At 23.8% G+C, this 21,365-nt stretch overlaps 2 protein-coding genes across 2 annotated transcripts; both read right to left on the bottom strand.

The window, feature by feature from the left end:
• Positions 1-7,339: 7,339 nt before the first annotated feature.
• LOC145840931 (uncharacterized) lies at positions 7,340-7,921 on the bottom strand. The gene has a single exon (XM_082948287.1). It carries the CDS (start codon positions 7,919-7,921, stop codon positions 7,340-7,342), a length of 582 nt encoding a protein of 193 aa, XP_082804413.1.
• A 6,738-nt stretch (positions 7,922-14,659) lies between these two features.
• Positions 14,660-19,948, bottom strand: LOC145840717 (acidic leucine-rich nuclear phosphoprotein 32-related protein-like). The gene is made up of 6 exons (XM_082948043.1): positions 19,828-19,948; positions 17,981-18,074; positions 17,586-17,674; positions 16,723-16,911; positions 16,181-16,326; positions 14,660-15,192 (listed from the first exon to the last, which is right to left on the bottom strand). The coding sequence occupies exons 1-6, from the start codon at positions 19,870-19,872 to the stop codon at positions 15,084-15,086; spliced, it is 672 nt and encodes a 223-aa protein (XP_082804169.1). The 5' UTR covers positions 19,873-19,948; the 3' UTR covers positions 14,660-15,083.
• Positions 19,949-21,365: the final 1,417 nt, after the last annotated feature.

The following is a 21,365-nucleotide window of genomic DNA, read 5'->3' as shown; positions in this document are numbered from 1 at the left end:
ATTCAAGCAGAACGTTTTCAGACTTTTTTTGAATCTTAGCCAGAAAAAAATCTTAGCCAATTAAGATCTCAATCTATAAACAACATATTTAGTATAAAAATAATACTGTAAAAGCACTAAACATTTTTAACAGTGGCTATAAATTTTTATTATATGTGCTTTTAGATAGCTGAAACTTAAACATTATTAAGTATTAGCTTTACTTTTTTATTAATTTGTAAACAATTCAGTTTTAATCAATAAAATCTAGCATTATTAATCAGCTAATTATCCAGGTCAATTGACCAAAGTTGTGAACAGTGTTTATCAGCAATTTCAGTAAAAAATCTAAGCCTATATTTGGATAACTTAATATTTACAAAAAAATATTTTGAATGAAAACTTAACAAGAATATATACTGAATAAGTGAGAGTAGGGTAGAGTAGTATTTTTGGTAATTGTTTCCTTTTTTTGAAAACTCCCTGTGCTGTGAAAAAGTAGATAGAGCCTCGTGGCTTAAAATTAATAAAAATATTTAAATTGTAAATGTAACATGACTGCTAATACTTTTAGCCTAAAAGTAAAAGTAAAAAGTTAAAATATCATAAGATAAAACATTTGAGGTAATGAAATTTTATAATTTTTTTTTCACCTAAGATAAAAATAAAATTGCAGATATCTTAGTGTACTTTTTAAATGACAAAAAATATCATGAAATAAGAGTATAATTTGAATAATGTTCATAGTTTATTCGAAATAAAACTTAATGTTTATTTCTTTGATACATAAACTCAAAATAAGCTGTACTAGTCAAAACGGGAACGGGTCACTTTTGCACGAGCGTCACTTTTGCACGAAGACACTTTTGCACGAGGGGACACTTTTGCACGAGGTGACACTTTTCCACGGCGACTCTTATCACGGAGGGTCACTTTTCCACGAGGTGACAATTTTGCACGGCGTAATTTTTGCACGAGGAGGTATTTTTGCACGCAGGGTCATTTTTGCACGGCGTTATATTTTCACGGACAAAACTATGAACTGCAAAATTTTAAACAAAATCAGTCAATTTTGAAAGGAACTTCACTTTTGCACGCTTCTAATTTTTATTTTCTCAAAAAACTTTTTTTTTCAACTTAAATAATATTTGCTTTTAAACAAAAGTTGTTTTGAATGAATAAAACTAGGTAGTTTTTTAATAAAATTTTTATGTAAATTTTTTCTTTCAAGAGTTTATTTTACAAACTTAATTTCGGTCAAAGACCTTGTCAATGCTTAAATATAGTTCTTAAATAAAAGTTTTTATTTGAAGTTTTACGTACACGGTATTTTAAGGTACCATAATTCACTAATTCATATTTATAATTTTAATTTTAATAAAATAGATGAGTACACATTTTCTAATTTTAAATAAAATCAATTTTGAATATTTAAAAAAAAAATCATCTCAATCTCGTAAATTTTTAAACAGAAAGATAAACTTAATTTAATAAGGCTTTAAAACACTAATCTTAAGTATTATTTTTTACTTATATTCTCTTGATGTTTGAATTAACATTATATAATTGTTAAACAAATATTTTAAATTTATTTTAATTTCAAACAACTGTTGAATAAATAAGAAGATTTAGTTAATTTATGAAGTGTAAAGGTATTTCAAATTTTACTTGATGTTAGTTTTTTACTTTTTATTTAGCGTGAGAATAAAAACAGCAATAAAATGGCACATTTTTTATAATTTAAACTTGGATTATTTCATTACTATAATGTTGCAAGATTATGATAAGCCAACGAGAGAGTAACATTAGGAAGTTTGAACTGATGTTCAAAGAAAACATACCATATTAGTCTTCAACCGCTGCAATATTTCAATAATGAAGATTGGCAGAATTCATTTTTTTATCGGTCAGTTGAAATATGGAACAAACTTCCAAATGAATTAGTTTCTTGCAAAAATTTTAAAGAAATTCGATTAAAGTTGATAAAGTTTTATCTGAATTTTATTTGTGTTTGTAAAGTTAAATAGTAACTTTTATCAACCGTTGATTTGATTTTAAAATTTAACTTAGTTTATAGTTCAATTTTATTAGCAGCACCCTTACTCTAATAATGATAAGTCAATTTTCAATGTATTTAATGGTTATTCATCCTGCCAGTCTATTGTTAATGTCCATGGAGCGTTAGGTTTTTATTTTTGTTGTTAGTTAATGCAGTTAAATATTTGATGGTGATCGTTCTACATCACAGCGTAAATAAGTATAAGTTTGTGGTTAAAATTTTGCTTTTTATGTTAACTTATAAATTTTATATCAAAATACGTTTTTATCTTTGTTTTAATAAATTAACTATTTGTGTTTATTGCTATTATTTTTCTTTATGTGTTTAACAATTTAAGTAATCTAGGTTTTGATGCCTAGGTCAATCATATAAACAATAAACTTGTAACCGTATAGTAAAATATATAAAAAGGCATAGCTGTTGATTAATATATTAAGGTTCAAAATAAACTAGAACAATTTACTTACATTTTAAGTATTTTCTTATCCTAGTTTCTAAATAAATTAAATTTTTTGTCCCTGGTATGAATCTTCTGTAAATAACTTTTATTAAATAAAGTTTATAAATATTTTATCTTTTCGTTAGTTTATTTCAAACATTAACTTTTACTGTTTAAGATTTTAAATCTTTTATTATTTGCCTTCAATATAAGTATGTTATAAAATTTTATTTTTCAGTTTTCTTTTTATGTTACAGATTTTTTACTAGCTAAAAACTTTTTACCAAAATACAAAATTGATCTTCCGTGCAAAAAAGTCATCGTGCGAAAAAGTCGCTGTGCAAAAATTTCATCGTAAAAATGTGACGTTGTGCAAAAGTATCGTTGTGCAACAATACTGCCGTAAAAATTGTCATCGTAAAAAAAATGTTGCCGTGAAAAAATGACCTTGCGTGCAAAAGTGACGACCGTGCAAAAGTGTCTCCACGTGCAAAAGTGTCCCCTCGTGCAAAATTTACGCCGTGCAAATGTGTCCCCTCGTGCTAAAGTGACGCTCGTACAAAAGAGTCGCCATGCAAAAGTGTCCCCTCGTGCAAAAGTGACGCTCGTGCAAAAGTGATGCTCGTGCAAAAGTGACACCCACCCAGTCAAAACATTGCAGTATTACTATCTAATCTAAGCAAAACTAAATATTTATAAAAAGTTTTGACGTAGTAATCATGTTGAAAAACTGTTGATTTTTAATATTTTTAACAATCGCACTTTTAGTGAGGTGAATCAAAATCAAACAAGAAAAAAATTTATAATCGTTTGATATAAACTTTAAAAAATATCTAATACAAAAAAACAAAATATACAATTTAATTATGTGTAATTTTAATATAACACATGTATTGTTAATGGTAGTTTGAATAATATTGTTGAAGGGGGCCATAGCTTTTTTTTTATTTCTTCAAAGGTGGCCATTTGAAAAAAAGTTTGGAAACCCTGCTCTAGGCACTTCTAACTAGATCATATTTTACTTTTCTTTACTTTAGGATTTGATTAAACGAAATTTTTGATTTGTTTGATATTTGCTTAGGTAATGTGGGTTAAGGGTAAGGGTTAAGATAAAAATGTTTGCATAAAATTAGGATAGGGGTTTTAGATGTTATTAATGTACCACTGTATTATTTTTTACCTCAATTGCATTATATTATGATTAAAAAAGTCGACTTACAAATATAGAGTTTAATAGAAAAATAATAACTTGTTTCTTTTGTAAAAAGACTTTAAGAATTTAATTTTAAGTGTTACATAATTCACAACAAGTTTTAAAACTCTTTTTTTTTTGCTAATATTTTCCAATTAACTTTAAAGTCTTTTTATCGTGTTTTAATACCTATTTTGAAAAATTTTTGGTGTTTAAAATATATTCCAGTTTAAAGAACATTGAATTTACAAACAAAATAATTTATTTAAATTATGTTCAATTACTTAAAAACTATTAAGTTGAAAAACAATAAATAAGAAAATTAATTCTAACTCTTTTGAAAGTATTGTCCTTAAAATTTATTAATATTTTTTACTAGTAGCACTTTAAATTAAGTTTTGTTTTTAATTTTTGAAAAAATAACAGTAATAATAAAGTTTAACGAGTAGAAAAGTTGTTAATTTAAGTATATCTACCCTTGTAGTAGTCTATATACATATTTTATGACCCATAGATAAATATAAAAAAAGATGCGAAACGCGTGCATGTAGAAATAAGAGAAGCTTAACATCTTTTTGTATAATGATATTTAAAGTTATATATTTTTAATAATAAATATAATAATATATTTTAACAAGTAAATTTTTAATAGCCTATAAAGTTATCAGAGCGTGTAAAAAACTAAGGTTAATTGTTTATCGATATTTATTTACCTTTATATACCTCGTCTTGTATTTAAATTTCACGCTTAAAGTTTAACCTTGTTAAAATTAATAGAGGATTTAAAAAAAAATTAAGGAACAACCCAAAGCTTGTATATATTGTTATGTTTATAAAAGTAGTTTTATGTCGAAAATCTGACAGTAAAAAACCAAAATTATTTGTTAGAAATTACAAAGTAAAATAATTTAATAAAGTTTGTAAATCTAATTTTAATTTAATTTTAATTAAAGCTTAAACTTCTAACACATTTAGAACTAGTTAACTTTTAGTTTACATGTTGCATAGTTCGTTTTTAGATTTTTAATCATAGTAGTACAAAATTTTATTTAAGTAAAGCAAAAAAAAAGCATAATAAATTCCGTGCGAAAATGTCAGTCCGTGCTAAAAAAACGCCGCGCTAAAGTGACATATTGTTCTAAACTGACGCCGTACTTTTCTGACCACTTAAAGATCAATATTAGTTTGTTTATCATTAACACTACATTCTTGTGTTTGCAATCGCGTGTTTTTTTTTGTTTGATTTCTAATGTTATTAGATTATGATCTACTTTAAGTTATTTCATGTTTGTTTTTATATACTTTAATTTTTATATACACTTATAATGCTAAGTTAATTTCAAATTGAGAAGCTCTTCACAAAAGTAGTAGGTAAATGTTTAGTATATATATTTTAAAACAAAATCAAAGTTTTTTTGTGATAGAATTGTTTTTTTTTTCCTTAAATAGTTACTAATTCATTAACTATTTTTATTAAGATAGAAAAACTTAATTCAAAAGATACAAATTTAAGATAAAAGCTTTTAAGCATAGTTTTGTCATTAAAATGTTATTTTAATGTTAATGTCCTGGACAAGACGTTATAAGAATACTTTTGAATTGGTTGTTTGAGTTTGTTTTATCAAACTACTTTATACTTGTTGCTAACATAAATTTACATAAAGACTAGTTTTGTTTTGCATATTATTTTTCTATAGCATATTTCAAAGTCTTCAGTCTCGACTATTATTATTAATTCTTTTGGTTCAATCTGTAAAGACAGCCTGTTGATTAATTTACTTTATTGTGACATAGTAATCTTAATGACTAAAATGTGGTGTTTATTTAAAATTAAAAATATCGTTTTTATTGATGTTAACTTTTTAGGTAAACTATTAATTATCAATTTAATTTCCTTTTGTAGATCCGTAAAAAGATGTAAATAAATTGAATAAATTTTACACAATACAGATAACTAGACGTAAAAGTATGGTATTGCAATGTTATAACTTAATTTTAAACAAAGGAACTTATATTTTTTACTATGCTATTTTTAATATCACTACAGCTGATTTCGACCGAGCAGTAGTTAGTTTATTGAACAAAAACGAAAAAAAAAGAATTTGCTCAAAAGTTTTTTGGTTCAATGACCTGGATAGCAAAAAATCTCTCGGTCGTCGAGTTGCATAATAAAACTTAATCAAAATTATAAAGAGCTAAAAATGAAAAAGAAGAAAAAATTATACTCTAAAACGAAAAGCTCTATGAAAAATGAGACTATTAAACTTTACAACATTAAATGTTTTTCTAAAAAAAAAACAAAAATATCAAAAACATTAAAGAATTTGTATACACACATAATATTTATTATACACATATTATTTTATATATTAAAAAAAATATGTATTACATTAACTGCTGTCTTCAATTTATGACTAAGCTTTTCAACAAACACTAGCTCTTGTTTGTTTATATATATATATTTATCTTTTTATAAAACTTTTCAAATAACATTTGTACTGCTTGTCATTTTTTTGTTTTTACTGTTAAATCTAACTAAAACTTGAATGATATTCGGACGATAGTTATCTCAAGCTTATTCTTAAGAGCATTTTTACGCTTAGTTTTCTAATTTTATTGCATAAAATACTTGTAATTTACGTGGTATAAAATAAATTTATATATATTTTTTGTAACTAATACTTACAACTCTGTTAAACAACCGTTTATTCGTATTCAATATTAAATGTATTTTATAATTTAGTATTATAACAGTTTAAAAGAAAAAATCATTGTCATTAGTTTTAAAATTTAACTTGATATTAGTTTTAGGACTAGTTTAAGAAAATGACGTACCTAGATTAGTTTTCTTTGAAACAAAGTCTACAGTTGTAGCTTTTAAATCTATTATCTGGAATGCTAATTTTTTTTCGTTCAAAATAAATTAATCAATTTGTTCTAAAATCTAACAATAGGGATTCAAAATCCGAAACAGTATCACTAATCTTATACTTTTATTAAACATTTGTCATAAAAAATAGCTAACAAGTAATGGCTGATCAAGAAAAATGTTGTGCTAGTATTTACTGTGTTTATTTATAAAAAAAAGTTGCTTATACAAATTCTTTCTTTTTTTACAATATACCTTAAAGCATTTTTAAACACACAATAAACAGTTATAATAAATAAAATAAAAATTTAAATATAAGTGAAAAACAACAATAGTCTTTTATGAACACTGAAATACTTTGGAAAAAATAGTTATAGTTATATTTTAACTCTACAGGTATTTTTTTAAATAAAATCTGCTTATAACCAGATAAAAAAAGCATTTAGATATAAATCTGAGACTTGATGTTCTTTAATAAATGTTGTTAATTAGAAACAAAGTTGTTTAACTCTCCGAATATGACAACGACTTTAAATTATAAGTTTTATAAACATCTTTAATACTCATAGAGCGAGATATTAACAACATAATAAAAATAAGTTAGTGGACAAAGTTGTTATCCCATTAAGTTAATACATTTAACGAAATTGTTAAGCTTTAGAAAAACTTAAGATATAAAAACTAGATGTTTCTTTTTTATCTAAAAAAAAGATGAATTCATTAGACCAATGTTCAAGATATTTATTTTGATTATTTTTTAATGGTTTTAACCAAAATTTTTTTAAACCAAAGTGAAGTAAATTAAAACACACCATTGCTTAGTTGCTTGTATATGGAAATATTACGAATAGTTTTGATATGTTCGACACCTAGTTTAACAATTGAATAAAAACTTGTTGCGTCTCTGATGTCATTATGACCTAGTACTTCAACCTCCATTTTAGAAATAAAAACTAAGAACTCTTCAAAATCTATAGCGTTAGACCCATCTAGGTCAATGAAATCGAATGTAGCTTGCCGTTTTAAGCTGTCACTTGTGTCGCCGAGTCCATCTAAAACAGTTGACATTTCGCGAAAATCTATTAAACCATCACGGTTTAGGTCAAAAACTTCAAACTGACATTTTAAACTGCTTATATCTGTAACACCCCAGTTTGGAAAACGTCTAGAAAACGCTTCATCTGAAACTTGTACAATTAAGTCTACTTTCTCCTGTACTAAACGAACTTTTTCAAACATTTTATAGCAATACTTTTTGTGTAATTCATGCAAAATATTTTCCGTTTTTTCACTGTGTTTTCTTTCACCAAAAATGTCGTAGTCTTCTTCTCTGTGGTAGCTATATCTTTTACGTTGTAAGGGGTAGTAAAAAAAGTTTCCCATGGCAAGAAAACAATTTTAAAATTTAAAAATTGTATGTATTTTTCAATGCTTTTTGATAAAGTGACATCATAATCATAGTATGCATACCTAGAGTAAATAAAATTTTATATCGACATGAATTAGTGATTGCACTATCTTTTTTAATAACATTAGTGCAATATTTGTAGAGGTTAAAACATTGAATACGTTTTATTTTCAAGTTACTTTATAAATAGGAAAATAGTATTTAATAAGTTATTCAATTGAAACTGCTGAATTTATAAAACGAGTATGAATTGTTAACTGAAAAAAATCTTTAAATTATTTTGTTTTATATGAATAACTTTGAAAAAGACTTTCAGAACTTTCTATCGTAGAAAGTTTAAAGTTCTAAAAATTAAACGTTATTTTAATTGTTGACGAATAAAATAAAACTTTTATATATACTTATTAAGTATTATTTGCAATACAGTCACCCAGATAATTGTTTTTCACATATCAAACACACTGAACAGCAATGGAAAGTATTTTATATAAGTTTTGAATAAACTGTTGAATTATAGATTATTCCCTTGCTTAAGGTATTTCATAAAAAATTACTGAGGCTTACTGAAGTAAAACAGGATACTTTTATATTACTTTTTCAGTAACAAATACCAAATTAAACCCATAAAAAAGCTAGACTGATTAATACTAAGTAAATAGCTCTCTAAGAAAATCAAAACAAAAAAAAATAGTACAAACTCAAATTTTTTTTTAAATAATTTAGTTGTTTTCTAATTCACTACGATAACTTTAATGATTATACGGTATGAAAATTTCTTAATAGATATGTTAGTTTTCAATCTTCGGTATGAAAACATTGTAATTTGTTTATTTCTCTAGTTTTTAAGTAGCAAAGGTAGTTAATACCAAATTAAATTCATAAAAAAGCTAGACTACTTAATATCAACTAAATAACTATTGAAAAAAATATAAAACTAAAAAAATGATATTGATTAAAGTTTTTTTTTTTTAACTTTGTTGTTTTCTTAGTCACTACGATAATTTTAATGATTGCACGGTATGAAAATTTCTTAAACGATTTGTTATTTTCAAATCTTTAGTATGAAATCATTGTAATCTTTTTTATTTTAGATAATTTTTTTATATGAAACTATAATAATATTTTAATCAAACTTTGATAATTTATTTCAGCTATTTTTACTGAATAAACTAGTTCGTTATCCTTTTTTCAATGGGAAACTTGTTTTACTATCCACTGAGACCAAGAGCCGACGCTTATTCAGAAAAATTTATTGACGATTGGGATGAAAGATGTAAACACTATGAAGAAAGTAACGTTAAGAAGGTTCACAAGGAATACCTTAAAGATTTTTACTCTAATCAAGAAAAAGAAATAGAACGAGCAAATTTGTTTCTAAAGGTTAGAAGCAACAAAAACTCAAGTTTTTCTGAAATTCAGAACAATGATGAGTTAGATGACTTTAAAATGATGTTTCAAGTATTTGATCTAAATTGTGACTACTTGATTGATATAAAGGAGCTGAGCAGAGTATTAAAAGATTATGGTATCGAACACAATCAACAAGACGTAGAGGTTTTATTTAACAAAATAGATGTTAATAATACTGGTACAGTTGACTTTGAACAATTTGTGAATTACATAAATAAAAACTCAAAATTAGATTTTAATGATAATGACAAGTTTAATGTAGAGTTTTTAAAATTTGTCAAACATGGAGTAGGACTAAACAAAAAGCTTCGTCCACTATCGCTTTATAAACAACTCAAAAATGATTTAATATAAATAGTCAGGTTAAAACATACCTAATAAGGTATATTTTTGTTTATTAGGTATATACTTTTACAAGCTGAACATTTTAAAGTTTCTTTGACTATTATTACCTGTATTAGCACTAGCAAGAGCTTACAGTTTTATTTTGAAAATAATATTTAAATAACAAACTTAGAAATAACAAGATAAAGTTTGCTTACAAAAGTTTTAAATTTGTTGTAAAAAAATCTTTATAACAGAGTTTACTTCTTAACTTATAAAGTTTTATAACAAAAGTTTAAAAAACACTTTTATTAATGTAAGTTGTGAAACTTTCGTTTGTTAATAAACATAGAAATAATTTAAATAAAAGTTTTATAAAATTATTTAGTAATAAGATTAGTCTGTTTCAAGTTTAAAAAGTGAAAACAGCATTTAAAAAAATCAACGTAGAGAATGATAATTAAAAAAGAGATGGTTGTGAAAAGCTAAAAATTTATAATAAGTACTAACTTTAAACGTTTTTAAAGACTTTTTTATTTCTAAAATCACTTACAGATTTACTTTTGTCGGATATGTTTTAAATATTTGCTTTCTCTTATCAGTTTTTATATTGAAAATATTTAATTATTTTGGTCAGGGAATTGAAAAAGTACTAAAAGTTTTGATGACCAGGCCATAAACGCACTTATTATATCAATATACGTTTTTACAACGCTACAAAATATATATGTAGTTTTAAAACGTTTATTTTTCGAAAAATAAATTATAGAAATACTCTGAAAAAATCTTGCTCAACTTTAAAGTCTTAAACATTTATTCTGTGAAAGATTTTAGTATAATACTAAATATAAAATGATTTCATAGATTAAACTTAAATCATTACCTTAATTTTTTAGTTGTCTTAAGCTTTGAAAATAGTGTTCAAAAAAAACATTTTTATTGTAATTATATTGTAACTTTCACAATAAAAGTTTGATAGTTTGTACATATAACTTTTTTTATTTAATTATAAATTTAAAGTTAGTTGTTTTATAAATTAAATATTTTAAATGCTTAAAAAAAAATTAAAAGTTGTAAAAGAACTTTAGCTTTTAAAAGAATTAACCCTACAACTTAAAAAAATAATGTTTTAATTTTAGTTTAATATAACATTACAGTTATATAAAGTATGTAAGCTAAACGTAAACAAAAAAATTTTAAATATAAAATTTTACCCACGCTTTAGTATATTTTATAAAATTGTTTTGAAGCTAAAGTAAGAAAATCTATTGTACTTCAGTTTAAAATACATTAATATAATAACAGTTATGGTTTTGTTAGCATATTATGCTTTAGATAAGTTTATTACCTCGTAAAAAAACTATCCACAGTTTCAATAAGTATTCATATCATTACAACACAACCTTTTATCAAATCTATATGGTATGAAAAAAATGTTGAACACTTTTTTTTTTTTTTTAATCGATGAAAATACGACCTTTTTAAATATTAATTGACTTATGTTGTACAAAGTATTACTTTTAAAACAAAGTGTTATTTTTTACTTTAAAAATGAAAAATACTTAGAACAGTCACTCGCATTTTTGAGCTAGCTTATCTTAAAGTAGTTAATAGAAAAAGTTATACAAATTCTACATGTTTTAAAAAAAGGGTTGGCAAACTGCGGCCCACAAAATATAATTATGCTGCCCATGATGTTTATATACTTTTCAACTAAAGAAAATACCTAATTTAAACAATAAAAGGTATTTTTGCTAATGTAAAAACTTATGTTTTTACTTAAACTTATTTTGACAATTAATGCTTTGTTAACACTTATTTAACCAAAATTGTGGTTTAAAGTAGGGGTAGGGAGTACACCACATTTTTTTGGTCATGTTGTAAAATTTATATTTTTCTTTTTGATTTAGATGTGTTTTAGCATCATTAAGAAGAATTTAATATTAAAAAAAAAAAATTGCCAAAAAAAAAAATTCCGAACCCAAAAATTGATTTTGACCCCAAAAATCACTTATTTTCATTATTTTTGACTTAAATAGTCATAAAGTCACTTATACATGTCCTATATTTATAGTTTTTATCTTAAATTAAAGTTTACAGTTATAGGCAAACATTTAAAGACATTTCAACTGTTTTTGTTACATTATGATGTCATAATCACACAAAATATGTAAATGTTTTCGATAAAATAGTACTTTTTAAAAATTTAATAAGCATAGCTCTATTTAAATTTTTTTATTCTAAAAGTAACAGTTACTTAAACATTTTAAACAAACTTCTTACTTACCTTTAAAGATTTAAATGATGTGGTACTGGTATGTATATTAGCGTGATGTTTGAAGTCATAATTCATTTAGTCATAAGTGTTTAAAAAACTCTTAGATAATTATTCAATTAGTATAACAACAAAATAAATAACCAAACATTAAAAAATTATAATGTATTATAGGCAAGATAATTTTTTATGGCATCATTAAGTTAATGATTGCAAATAATGATTATATTATTATAAAGAAATAAAGAATATTGCAAAATAAACGAACAATGAACTGTACCATTTAGTTATAATACTTGACTTTACTGGAAAATGACTGATACTTAAAAAAATAATTAAAAAAAAACTGTCACATGATGATAAAATCTTATGGAATATTTAAAAAAAGTTAGGTAGATATAATGCTGTTGACGACACAAAAACTATCATTTAACTTTATTTAAAAGACATCTGTTTTACTAAAAGTTCTATATGATTATGGTTTCTCAGTGAAAAAGTAATTGATCTTTCATTTGAAACATTCCATTCACCATCAATTTCACAGTCTAGTATAGATTCTGAATGCAAATTAAGCAAATCAGGTTTAGTTGGGCGTTTCCACTTTAAATTGCTTCCATCTTGAACTCTCATAAGGTGGTCCATCTTATAAGTTCCATCACCATTTCTACCTTCACATGTTGCAATGTACCATGTGTCTAACAACCCTTCTTTAATTAACGTGGCATAAAAATGCCCTACCTCAATGTCTGCATTTTTCTCCTTTTGCATATTGAAGGAAGAAGCCCCTACAACTAGTGCTGCATCAGCATTAGTTGGTAATGAACACAGAGACTGAGAGCACTCCTCATCTTCAGCAATAAGAGCACATAAATTTAGGAGTCTTTCTTCATGGGTATTACCATTTACTTTAAAAAGTTCTGGATTGCACAACAATTCAGACTTGTGTGACTCTCTAAAGTAAATTAACTCATTACGAACAATCACTTCATTTTGATCAGGATGAGAGTTTAAGATAGTATGCAACTCTTCAACGCTCACCACAGGCCCACCCCAGCTTTTACACAGTTTGAGACGCTTCTGCACATACTGATCCCTTTTCTTCCCCTTTTCAATTTTTTCTTTTATTTGCTTGATCTTTAATTTTTTTTGTTCAGCTACCCACTTTAGCTCCATCTCATTCAAAAATTTTACAACTTTATTAAACTTTTTTTCAATTTTAGAACAAAAACTGTTTTTTTAATCTTTAACAGTATAGTGAACTTTATAAATCTTTAGTACAAAAGCAACTAAGAAGTAAGTAATCAAATTTTTTGAGTCAACTATAAAACACTTGAAGATCTTGTAGATATCTAATACTTTTCAAACCACTTAAACAATAAACTAAAAATTAAATAAATTTCTATCTAGTGTGTAATAAAACTATAAAAAATTTAATAACTATTAAACTTTTAAAATAAATAAATTAAAGCAGATAACATATAATTTAACTTTAACTTTTTATCTAAAACTCAAAATTAATATATTGATGATTTGTTGCACTAGCCAGTTTTACTGCACTGATAAAATAAAACTGATAAAAAGTTGCATCATTGATTTTAAACTTCATTTCTCATAACTGCAACAAGCTCTAAATATTCTCTTGAGTTCAACAATGAATGATGCAAGCATTAGTTCATTACACTAATGTAAAAGCACAACAGCAGAATAAATTAGCTCTTTTTAATAAAATGTACCCTTACAGTCAACATTTACATATTTTGTGTGATTATGACGTCATAATGTTACAAAAACAGTTAAAATGTCTTTAAATGTTTGCCTATAACTGTAAACTTTAATTTAAGATAAAAATTATAAGTATAGGACATGTATAAGTGATTTTATTACTATTTAAGTCAAAAATCATGAAAATAAGTGATTTTTGGGGTCAAAATCAATTTTTGGGTTCGGAATTTTTTTTTTGAGAATTTTTTTTTTTTCAATATCAAATTCTTCTTAATAATGCTAAAACACATCTAAATCGAAAAGAAAAAAAAGTCTAGCAAACATCACCCAAGTACTCCCTACACCTATTTAAAGTTGTACTTTTTTTATTCAATACTATAACTATTTTAGATAACTGCAGCCCATGAAAGACATTTTTTTATACGGTGCGGCCCACGAGAATGAAAATAAACTCATAAATTTAAAAAAGCAGTTGACCCCTTTCTAGAATTATCTTTTATTAAGTTATTTTAAAGCTTTACTGCTGGGAATTCCCTTTATCATCTTTTAAATCCAAGGTAAATTTTATTTAAGTAGACTGAAAAAACCCTAAATGCTTTATATAAAAATAATCAGTTTTTAACACAATTCAATAACTAAGTAAAAAATAATCAACAAAGTTGATAAAATTTAACTACAAATGAAAAGTAACTTTTTATCATAATTTCTGACAAATTGTTTGGTTCTAAGAAAGCAAATGGATAGAACAGCACAGTAAGTGAAAAAAAAACAAATTACTGTGTAGTGTATAATTAAATGACAAAATTTCATAACAGGGGACTGTAAAACGATAAATTTAGTTGAGTTCCGACTAAAAACATAAATTTTTAAGTCTAAAGTTTTTAATAAACTTATGAATTTAAAAAATGAATCGTACTAACTGATTATAAAAAACTTTATTAATGTGTTTATATATAAAATGGCTAGTTTTGCAAGACTGGCAAATTTTTAAAGTTTTTAATTAGTTTTTAAACGCAATTGCTGCAAGACTGGGTAAACGTTTATAGTTCTTTTTTAAGTTAATCTAAAAACTTTTGAAACAAACAGAAAAATTAAGTTTTGTCTAATATAGACATTTTAAAAAAGCTAATCGGTTTTATGTAAGTAACAGTAGTAAATAAAAATAACAATTTTTAATCTAAAATTGTGGAAGTAAGTATTTTAGTCTTCATTATTTCTCTTTCAAAAGTTAAAATATTCTTAAAAGTTTTGAATATTTAGGAAAAAAGGTTAAATTTTATTCGTTATTTTTTAAATATGATTTGTAATGTTTTTAATCTTTGAAAAATTAAAATAAGTAGAAATTACAAAAATACTAAGTAAGGTACTATAAAAGTACTAGAATATAAAAACTTAAGATGTTGAACTTATGACACAATACAAGTAGAAGAATTGAGACTTGGAAAATCACTTTCATCTTCTTGAGTTTTATCTACGCCATCAAGAATTTGTAAGGAAGGTACTTCACTGAAAACCCTGTAATTTGGATTCTTAAACAAATTTGAATAACATTAAGAGGTTTAAAAGGTAAACAGTTCTATACTATATGGTTTTTTAGTTTATTTCAGAGGAAATATAGTATATGCAAAGGTTTTAGTATGTACTTAAACCCGTCGAGCTAAAAAAAACGTTGTTAAAGCAACTTTTAAAAAGTCTAATTTATAAAACAACTTACAGAACAAACAAACTAAAGTATTCATCTAAAAATCATAATAGTTTAAAAACTAATAATCTTCTTTTAGCTCTTCTAGCGAATAATATAAATTTTGATATAGATATATATTGAATACTTAATAATCAAGCGTGCATAAAACTTTTTTTAATATCTTCATTTGAGGTATGCTGGCTGAGCATCATCAAGTTTCTTTATTGTTCAATCTTTATTACTACTCAAAGATATAAGTAAATTCGTTTTATGGGGTAATACAGCAATGATAATGATAATAGTAACAATATTATTAGTATTAAGATTTTATAAATATTTTTTTGAACTTAAAAAAAATATTTTTTTAAACACTTTCAAAAGAGCATTTAATGAACTAGTAATTTTATATGCTATTTTGACAGTTTAATATTTAGTAATTTAAAAAATATTCTTTTCGTCTGCTTTTGTAATGCTAAGGAGTTATTATTTCAATAAAAATGACCTTTTAGACTTATGTGGACAAACTAGATATCATTGAAATAATCTTTTAACCGAACCATAAGAATATAATAACTTTAACTATTAATTTACATTATATTAAACAAAAACAAACAAACTTCAATTCAAAAAATATTTTTTAATGTATCACAGATATTAGTTTAATACTTTTATAGACTTAGTTTTAATTGCGAAAAGTAGCTCAGAAAAAATACTTATTCAAGGTTGTAAAGTTAAGCTAGTTACTTTTAAAGTAAATAACTCTTTTATTATAAAAAATAAGTACAATAAGCATATGTTTAAACTATAAAAAGCACTAACATTTTTCGGTAGTTGGTTTCATACTGAATAGGGTTCCGTGATAAATCCAGAGATATCAAACTTTTTAGCTGAGAAAGTCCATCTAACTTACTAATGTTATTTTCAGCAAGATTTAAATGTTTTATAGTTGGACATTTAGGCAAATCCTAGAATAGTAATTAAAGTTTGTATTTATTTATTTTCATATAACTTAAACTATTTAAGTAAACTACGAGAACTTACTAAAAAGTTCGTGTTTTGTTTTGATTAATAAAAGGCATTATTGAAAGGACTTAACTTGGTGTAAAACGTAATCTTTTTTAATTAACTATTACGTTAATGTAATCTACAAGAACATTATTTTATTTTGATTCAAGATATAATGAATGTTTTATTTACAGTATATTATTTATAATATATTTTTTGTATATCTCCAAAAGCAATACAGATCATAAAAGTATACCCTAAAGTACAAAACAGAGTTTAAAAATCACCGACTAGCATATCAAAAATTTAGTTATATGGTTGATTTTTAGTTTAAAAAAAACAAAATTTATTCTTACGTTAAAAGATATAATAAAGTTTTTTTTCAAGTTCAGTTTTTGACACTTTTTGAAAGTTAGATTTCGTAAACTTCTCAAAGAATCATCAACTAAATTTAAATCCTCACAGTTTTTTAGTTTGTTCATTATCCTCATAAAACTTTTAAACTGATAGTCATGGCCAAGATCTTGATACGAAAAGTTTACAACCTGAAAGTTTGTAAACACAGTTAAGTTTATGTAAATTTTTCAATAGTTAGTAAAACTAAGGCTACAAAACCCAATTTTTCAATTAGCAAGAAATTCACAATTTAATAACTTACTCAAAAAAAATTATCAAATTTTTGAAGAAGTTTAGAAAAATTTAAGCATTGAACTGACAATTTTAAGGAATCTGAACTGACAAAAACTAAAATTTTACCATTTTTTCTTTAAAAAAATTATTTAGCCCGGTTTGGTCTGGTTTAGCTTGACGCGTATGAACCCTGCTTAAAGTATAATTAGACACTCACATAAAAAGAATTTTAATAAATTTTAGTAAAATAAAACTAATTTTTGAACGGTCATTAGAACTCAAATTTTATTTTATTAGTTTTTTATATTATTTGGTTGATGATAAAAATTTATTAACTAAAATAGTATAGTATACAAAATAAGTGAAATATGAGGTTTCATTTTAAACTTATCTTTTGTGTTAAAAGCTTAGCTTTTTAGTGCTTCTAAAATTAAAGTGATGAAAGTTTAGTCAATTAATCAAGTAATTTTTAACAATGTTAGCAATTAAATTAGAAATAATTTTGTTTATTTTTAACTATATGTTAACAAAAAAATTAATAAAGGTAAAATTTATTATATATTCTATTTCCAATTTCTAAATCACTAACCGTTGCTTCTTTCCAATTTTCCATAGGCTTGTTAATTCTCAACTTACTCAGTTGTTTTATTTCCTGAAAATTTTCACTTTCGTCTGGTCCTAGATATTATAATGTAAACTTTTGAACTAACAAAACATAAAAAGTTGTTATATAGAAAGATTTGTTAATAAAACTTATCAAATTACGTAAACAAATAAAATCTCAAAAATCAAGTTTAATCTAGTAGCGTAGTATATATTTGAAAAACTTTTTTAAACTTAACGTTTTCGATAAAAAACACTTTAGTCATATTTAGAATACTCCAAGTAACTTCAGTGGTAAATAAACAGTTTTTTTTATTCCCAATAAAATTATTTTTTCATTAACGTAAAAATATAATCAGGATAAAGTAAAACAATAATAACCTATACGTATTCTAGGACTTTTTAGTTCGTTCCCTTTAACTTTATTAAATTGAAGCTGGTGCCAAACATGATGTTTATAATGCGAAGAAGGTAACTGAAAGAAATTAGAGAAGTTTTTATAGTTTATAGTAGTAGAACTTATTCTACTTTATTGTTATTATTTTATTGTTGTTTAACTTTAAATAATTAAACATTATTTGACATTAAAATAAATTCTTTCAAACAATATAAATAAGACTCAATTATTCAGAACAAAATATATTTCATGCTTCTTTCGTCAGTTGTATACTAAGCAATAAAAATAAAATTTCAAATCTAACTTATATTGTGGAAATGCAATCAACGTAATTAAAGTACATAAGTACTTCTAATTACAATGCAACTCAAAAATAATAAAACAGAGCAACAACTTATAAAACAATTTAAGAAAACAACGAAACAGTATAATCAAAATCTTTATGTTTACACAACTTAGGTTTTCTTAACAAAATACAAATAGCCTCAAGTTTAATTAAATCCGAAATGTGAAAACAATTTTTAAAAATTTTAAATTTTTTTTAAATTATAATTACTAGCACAATCAAGGTTATTTACTAATTGTTCAGAAATAGCAGATCTTTTTAAAGCATTTATTACTCTAATAGATTTAGTTTTCTTATTACTCTTACAAAATTCATCGATACTTTGCTTAGTATACAACTGTGCTTAGTATACAACTGACGAAAGAAGCATGAAAAATTGAGTCTTATTTATATTGTTTGAAAGAGTTTAATTTTAAAACCATCTATTATCTAATAAAGTTTAACCACAAATTTTTAATAGTAATACACAATGCTTAGTTTGCAGCCTGTTTTATAACTTCCTGAATGTATTTTTTATTAACTTTTTAATAATGTAAGATAATTACAACAAATGTAACCTTAATAGTCTAACTTCTACTATAATTATATAAAATACTTTTCAATAGTTGTTTAAGTTGTTAAATTTTTATTTAATATGTATTAGTGTATTTATTTAAAAAGTCTCTACAGCTCATTTATAAAATTTGTTAAACTAATTTTAAACGGAAATTTTAAAAATAAACTTTCTGAGTAAACCTCATAATGATTACTTATATAAAGTATAACTTTCTTTAAAATATTTATAACTTATTTTAAAACTTAGTTTGGATTTAAAATTTCTAAGTTTCAAAAAAATCTTTCAAAGCAATGATTAAAAAATAAACTCGATAAATGGAAGTTAAGTATAATTTTGCAGAAACTAAAATGTGAAAATTATTTGTAACTAGATTATTACTTAAAATTAAACAGTATAAAACAAATTTGTTAAAAATTTTTAATTAATTTTAATATGTTTATTTATTAAAAGATATAGAACTTACATAGAAAAATTTAAGAAACTAAAACTATATATCTTTATGATAAGACAACCTAACGTAGTACAGTTAGTTAAATCATTGTTTTAGGGCTTTAGGTTTACAAATAGATACTATTTTTAGCTTTTTTTTCTTTTGATTTATTAAAACTATATTGCTCAGTAGAAACAATTAATTGACTTGTTTTTATTTACCATACCTTGTTTAAATTTAAAACACTTCAAATCGATATTTTATACAAACTTTAAACACTTAAAAGTATTAGTTATCATCAAAAAAACTATATAGTACATTTAGCTTGTTTACTTTAAGAACTATTAAAATTAATTAAACAACTATATATACTATATAATATAATTATTGCATGTTTAAAATGCCTTCTATACTTTGATTTACCAAAAATGTAACAAACATATAGAGAATCTAATGTGTACTTTTAGAAAATTGTAAAAAGACATATAAAATCACATACAGAATTTTGGTCTTTGAAATTTTTTTCATTCAGCGTCGAACTCATCTTAGTTTCTTAAGAATACTTTTTACATCTATATCATATATGTATATAATATTTCTAATAGCTTAAGATAGTTGCTAAAAAATATATAAAAACCTAATGTTTTAATCAGTCAATAAGGTTTTATATTATTAACAACATCAAAAAACCACATTTCTAAAAACAGCTAGATTAAAATTTTTAAAGTTATTATTCTGATATGTTTTATTTTATTTTATTAAGATATGTCATTTATCATAAAATAAATTTTCATGCTACTTTTTAAAGTTTGCCACATAATTTTAATGCTTATATTCATAAGTTTTTTTTCTGTCTCTGTTATTTACAAAAAGTACGTGCTATAAATTTAGTTTAATTTATGGTCAATTTAAAAATGTTAAAAACAATTAAAGCAATTATTTTAGTTTGACTTTTGTTTATAGTATAACTTTGTAACTTAAAATAAAATAAAAAGTATTTTTTTAATAATTACTAGTTTAAATAAAAAGATGTGAGATAAGTGTTATTGTATTTTATTTATACATGAATTTTATAAAGCATGTTATTACAAAATAAACTTTAAATTCCCATTTTACTAGGAAAATATTTTTTTAATCATTAGTTTTAATAAAAAAAAGTTTTAAAATTTTTCTATTAAAGTTTAAGTTTATATTTGAGTAATAAAAAAATATTTAGACTATAATTTACTATCTACAAAAATTTTTGTATTAAAATCAACAGTTTAAATAATATTTTAACTTAACTTTAATTTTGTTTTTCTGGATTATTTATTACAATAATTTGTTTGAAAAATAAAACTTTAATCTTGAATATTTTTCTTCAATGGTGTTGTGTTGTAGTGCTAGCAACAAATCGACCTAGCGGAAAGTTTATTACTACCCGTTAAATAAACTATTAAAAAATATAAATAGCACTACTTAAAAAAAAAACTTGAACTGCTCAAGTGGTTTAGTGAACAAAAAAAAATATCAAAACTATAGTATTATGAACACTAATTATCAATTAAACTAAAATCTAGAAAATTAATTATCAAAATATTAGTAAAAAACAAAAAAATAAAAGTAAAATCTTACTTAAAAAGCTTAAGAAATTTTTTACAGTATTTATTGTCTAGAATTAAAAAGTCAGTTATAAAGTTTTGGTACCTATTCTATTTTGGTGATAACTTTGAGGTTCAGTTTTTAGAAACTAAAAGTCTAGAGATGTTTTAATTCCAGCTTTATAGTATTTATAAACTTGTGTCTTTTTAATCTTTCTTTTTTTTTAAGTGCGCAGTTATAACGATAATGACTTGAACAATAAACTAAGAAAAACTCAACTACATGCTTACCCTTGCTTTAAAATACAACTTTCAAAGTTTGAATTTTTCTTTTTGTACAAAGTACGTTAGAGAAGAGTATTCGCTTTCTTATACGGTATGTCGTCAGATGTTTAGTTAATGTTTAAAGTTGTTAGATGCAATATTTTTTTATGAAACAACAACATAAAAATTAAAC

The sequence above is a fragment of the Thalia democratica genome, chromosome 7 (assembly GCF_965202585.1).
Source record: "Thalia democratica chromosome 7, ktThaDemo2.hap1.1, whole genome shotgun sequence".
Taxonomy (NCBI): domain Eukaryota; kingdom Metazoa; phylum Chordata; class Thaliacea; order Salpida; family Salpidae; genus Thalia; species Thalia democratica.
The sequence above is the reverse complement of the archived record's forward strand: the minus strand, read 5'-3'. Positions and strand labels throughout refer to the sequence as shown.